At 50.7% G+C, this 5,027-nt stretch overlaps 1 protein-coding gene across 1 annotated transcript; it reads right to left on the reverse strand.

Moving 5' to 3' along the window:
- Positions 1–1,208: 1,208 nt before the first annotated feature.
- Positions 1,209–3,149, reverse strand: aos1 (allene-oxide synthase1). The gene has a single exon (NM_001111774.2). The coding sequence runs from the start codon at positions 2,907–2,909 to the stop codon at positions 1,461–1,463; it is 1,449 nt and encodes a 482-aa protein (NP_001105244.2). The 5' UTR covers positions 2,910–3,149; the 3' UTR covers positions 1,209–1,460.
- Between the last annotated feature and the right edge of the window lie 1,878 nt (positions 3,150–5,027).

A 5,027-nucleotide genomic window follows, 5' to 3' on the forward strand; every position in this document is an offset into this window, starting at 1 on the left:
ACACTGTTTTCATAAAGAGTACTAACTCCGTTCTTAAATATATGTCACCACTGATTTTTTTTTAAAAAAAAACTTTAACCGTTCAACTTATTCAAAAAATCACGAATTATAATTTATTTTGTTATAATTTATTATATCATTTAAGGTTGTTTCAGCATGACTTGAAATTTTACATTTTCGAATAAATATTTTGAATAAGAAGAGCGGTCAATTTTTTTTAGAAAAAGTCAACATCGTCATATATTTAAGAACAGATCGATAGATTAGTATATAAACCTAAAGTTGCATCATCGTTTTTTTAGTGGGCACCATAACATTTGTAGGAAACAATTTGCTTCAGTTTCGTAGTTTTCTAATTTAAGATAAATTTTATAAATTATGAGCTCGTAAACTGGATTTTTATTTTTACAAAATAGAAAATCACCTTTGAAAACAATCATGACGATCGAGTTTATTAGCTTTTGACGGTTAGAGGACGCCGATTATCTGGTTCCCAAGGTCTCGAAAACCGAACATTATCCCCCTTTTCAAAATGTCTGTGCATCTCAGGGCATGTACAGTGGAGAGACACCAAAACGGTTCTCCAAGCACAGGAGACAACTAAGAGACTCTATTGTACAATGGAGTGTCTATAAACGTAGTCTATTAATAAATACAGAATTAAATATATTTGTATAGCATTAGATTAATAGAACAGACGACAAATTTGTACAGTGGGAAGTGAGACGTCTGTTGCTACTTGGTTTACGTGCCAGAGGCGTCTCTTCACGGAGAGACGGCTCTAAGATTTTTTTGCAAATAACCCCTTAAATACCTTAAAAGCCTCCACATTAAACACCACTGTACATGCCCTCATGCATGATCTCTGTGGTAAATGTACAAGCACGAGTGGCCTTAGCTTGACGTTAAGGTGCACCCGCACGTGCGTATGGACGTGCACTTGCGTGTTTTCACGGCGTGCCTCGCCGGATCCAATTTGCACACAGCCAGCCACACGCACACGCACACACACAAAAAAAGTCGTGCATGCACGTATGTAGGGCGTCGTTTCCCTGGAGCCCACGTGGCCACGTAGGTCGCGAGAGAAGGCAGTCTGCAGACGGTAAAGGTCCCCTATATATACTCTAGAGTCTAGATCGTCGTGAAGTCGTTGCTCATCAGTTTGGTGGTAGTAGTAAGCCAATCAAGTCCACGGGCTTGAAAAGTATGAAAGGCAAGGCTGCTAAGGGATTATAGATTTCTTGTGAAAGATAAGATTTTTTTGGGGAGCAATTTATGCAACATGCCAGCATGCATTATTACAAAAGCGTCAAACACCTACAATCGCACGTGAAGGGGGGCCGAGGGTGAGAGAGAAATCTTATTAGAAGGAAGGAGGAAAATGACGAAATTAAGAAATAGTCGGACACTCTGTCACGTCCACTCATCATATATCCAACGACGCGCGCCGGCCGGGCGGTTTACTCGCTGCCCGGACCGGAGGTAGCTTTCGTGACACCGGTGAAGATGACGCTGGTGCCGAGCAGCTCCTTGCCGACCTCGGCGGTGAATGTGTCGTAGCGGAGGAAGAGCTCGACGAGGAGGAGCCTGCCGACGAGCACCACGAAGTTCTTCCCGGGGCACTGCTTGTTGTCGACGCTGGGGTTGTCGGTCTCGCGGCCGTTGGACCAGTACACGTACTGCAGCAGCTTGCTGCCCTCCTCGCCGAGGAAGCGGTCGGGCACGAAGTCCCCGGCCGTGTCGCCGAACACGCGGGGGTCCTTGGTGGCGCACGGCTGGTAGCCGAACAGCATCTCGCCTTTCCTCACCTGGAACACCGCGTCGTGGCTCTCCACCAGCAGGTCCTTCTTGGCGTGCCCGTACTGGAACTTGACGGGCGGGTCCAGGCGCAGCGACTCCCACACCACCGACTTGGCCAGCTCCATCCTCTCCACCGCCGCGAGGGTGACCTTGCCGCCGGCGTCGGCCACGGCGCCGCGGATCTCGGCCACCAGCCGCTCGTGGAGCTTCTCGCCGCCGCTGGCCACGTTGGCCAGCAGGCCCGGGAACAGCACCTTGAGGCCGCCGTAGCTGTTGAAGGTGGTGGCGAAGAGGAGGTTGTGGCAGGCCTCCTCGCGCGACAGGCCCAGGCCCTCGGCGGTGTCCAGCGCCTGCTTCGCCACCGTGGAGAAGTACTTGTACAGCGCCCTGTAGTCGCCCTTGACGAGGAAAGGCGGGAGGTGGAACGTGTGGAGCAGCGGCTCCTCCAGGACCATGGGGAGGCCGAGCGTGACCAGCGGGTGGAGCTGCCAGATGAGCCACTTGGCCGCCTTGCTCGGCCCGCCCTTGCCGAGCTCGGTCGCCGAGGGGCGCACGCCGAAGTAGGCCTCGCCGATGAAGTCGAAGGAGGTCACGTCGTTGAGCTTGTTGAACTCGGCCTTGCCGCCCTTGGCCAGCTCCGCCTCCACGGTGGCGAGGAGCGAGGAGAAGTTGGAGCGGAAGGTGGGGATCACGTCGTCCTTGCGGGAGAGCAGGAGGGAGAAGAGCAGCTGCTTCACCTTGGTGTGGGTGGGCTCGGAGGGGTCCAGGTACGAGCAGACGCGGTAGCCGCCGGTGAGGGAGGTGGACGGCATGTAGGTGCCCGTGAACAGGTCCTTCTTCTCCACCTTGTCCATGTCGAAGAGCACGGGGAAGCTCTTGGCGTCCAGGACCGCCACCACCCGCGGGTCGCGCGCCATGAAGGGGCCCGGCGGCACGTTCATGCGCACCACGGTGGAGCCGTAGCGCTCCACGCGGGACTCGAAGTACTTGTCCTGCCCCTGGAAGTAGTAGAAGTCGAGGCGGTCGCGCACGGCGCCCACCAGCGGCAGGCCGTAGCTGCCCGGCACGTCCTTGGGGGCGGTGGTGGAACCATGGTCGGAGCTCGCCATAGAGGAGGCTCGCAACAAGTTGCTTCTTCCCCGGCAATGGATCGCGCTCTGGGTGCAGTTGCTCAAATTCGTCGGTTTGAAGGCTTACGAAGAAGGACTGGAGGAGGCGTTGTTGGGTAACGCAAGGGCGGGCGAGGGTACAAATAGCCCGGCGCGGCGCGGCGAGCGAGCCAGAGAGGGCCGTGGACCACGTGGTACTGCTACGTGTGTTCCGCGTGCGCCGTGGCCTGTTGTGGATGTGAGCCGATCCAGCTACAGTGCTGATGGTGAAATATACAGTGCTCCTACTATTCTGTTCTGCAGCGTATAGCGGCGGATCGACCGGTGTGGCATGGGTCAGAACGCTAGCGCCTTGGGACGCGTTTCTCCCGCGTTCGTGGTCCCGGAATACTCCATGTCAAGATAAACGGCTTGCGTCGTTTGTTCTCGCTTGAGCGTGGCCTCTTTCTCGATTTTTCTAGCTTGAGCGTATGGCGGCACATCTCAACTCTCGCGCGCCAGCCACGAGTCCCCGGTAATGCTGGGAATTGGGCCGGGCCAGCTCGGCCCGACTTAAGTCCATTGTGTCTTGTGCCAAATAGGTTTAGGGCAGAAAAATCTAAAAAACTTTTGTCCGTATCGTGCCAGCACGAAGTATAAAAACAGTGCTCAGCTCGACCTTAAATCACGTAGTGCCTTTATTGGACCGTGTCAGCCCAAGTCCGACCTATATATTTGACCACATAAAATCAAAATATTACAACTACATAAAATTTGTAGCTTAATAAATTAAAGATATTAAACAAATTAGCATCATTTCACCATATAAAGTCCAAATATCACAACGATATAAAGTTGGTAATTTACTAAATTAAGGTAATCAAACAACTTGGGCTTCATTAGGCCGTGCCGGCCCAAGCCTAGCCTATCTGTGTGGGCTGTGCAGAGGGCCAGACGGACCGAAATTTGAGGCTTAGCCTATGCCCGCCTTTGGACCGTGCTAGCCCGACCCATATTATTTTGTGTCGGGTCGTACTTTAGACTCCTATTTTCATGTTGTGCTCGTGCTGGCCAAAAAACCGACCCACATTTCCAACACTAGTCTCCGGCCCGCACGACCTCCTACCACTAAGACTAAGACCATGTCCAATCATATTGTATGTTCTTTACGTTCCTGTAAAACATTTTCTCCTTTATAACTCATTTCTCCTCAATATCATTCTCTATATAGTTTACTCTAGATTTTTGTACATGCATATTTGTTATACCCTAAAATACCTTATACATGTTTTAATATTGCTTAATTTGTTATTTAAAAGTATAAAAATGGCAGGGAAGAGAGAAAGTCTCTACATCAAGAGAGGATGTAGGATTGTTTTCTATATTTAGATGATGCTTCAGAAGATGTTGTTGGAACAGATAGAGACGCGAAACTTATCTAAATATATGGTTGTAGTCAATCTAATTCATATCGGTACGAGTCTTCGGACCTGAGTCCCTTGGCTACCACGACATTGCCTATGAGTTTCTAGACCCGACTTGACCTGGCGGTGCGACGTCCCTAAACGATCGCAAACGTTACTGGCGAACCTAGCCCTTATGCTTAGGGTGTACCTGAAAACCAGGATTCAAAATGTACCCGGCTAGTTCAAAACACAATGTTTATGAGGTATTTGGGACTGCTTCACTTCAAGAAATCTAGCTCCAATCCAACTCCTTCCAATCAAATACCTCCTCCCCCATTAACTCCAGCCCGATGAAAAATATGGATCCAAGCCTCAAGTCCAGGATTTTTGTGATGCTCCAAAGAGGGTGGTTCATAAATAATTGTTTTGTACCTCCTCACGGAGTTGTGGATTAATTACCCACATTGCCAACATTTACACACTCCCTCTCTTCCTGGTTCGTAGAAAAGAATTCTCCATCCACTTCACCTCGTCTCTCACCCCTACTGCCTAGGACTGATTTGTTACCTCATGATCAACTAATGGTCACCACCACACATCCTCCACATCGATAGGCGACTACTACGCCTCCTCCTCGTTGGCGGCCGATTTGCCCTTGACTAGGGGTGGATAACGAGGCAGCTCGGCTCGGTTCGTCCGAGTTCGAGCTGGCTCGTTAAGCTAACGAGCCAGC

This window comes from Zea mays, chromosome 9 (assembly GCF_902167145.1).
Source record: "Zea mays cultivar B73 chromosome 9, Zm-B73-REFERENCE-NAM-5.0, whole genome shotgun sequence".
In the NCBI taxonomy this organism is placed as follows: domain Eukaryota; kingdom Viridiplantae; phylum Streptophyta; class Magnoliopsida; order Poales; family Poaceae; genus Zea; species Zea mays.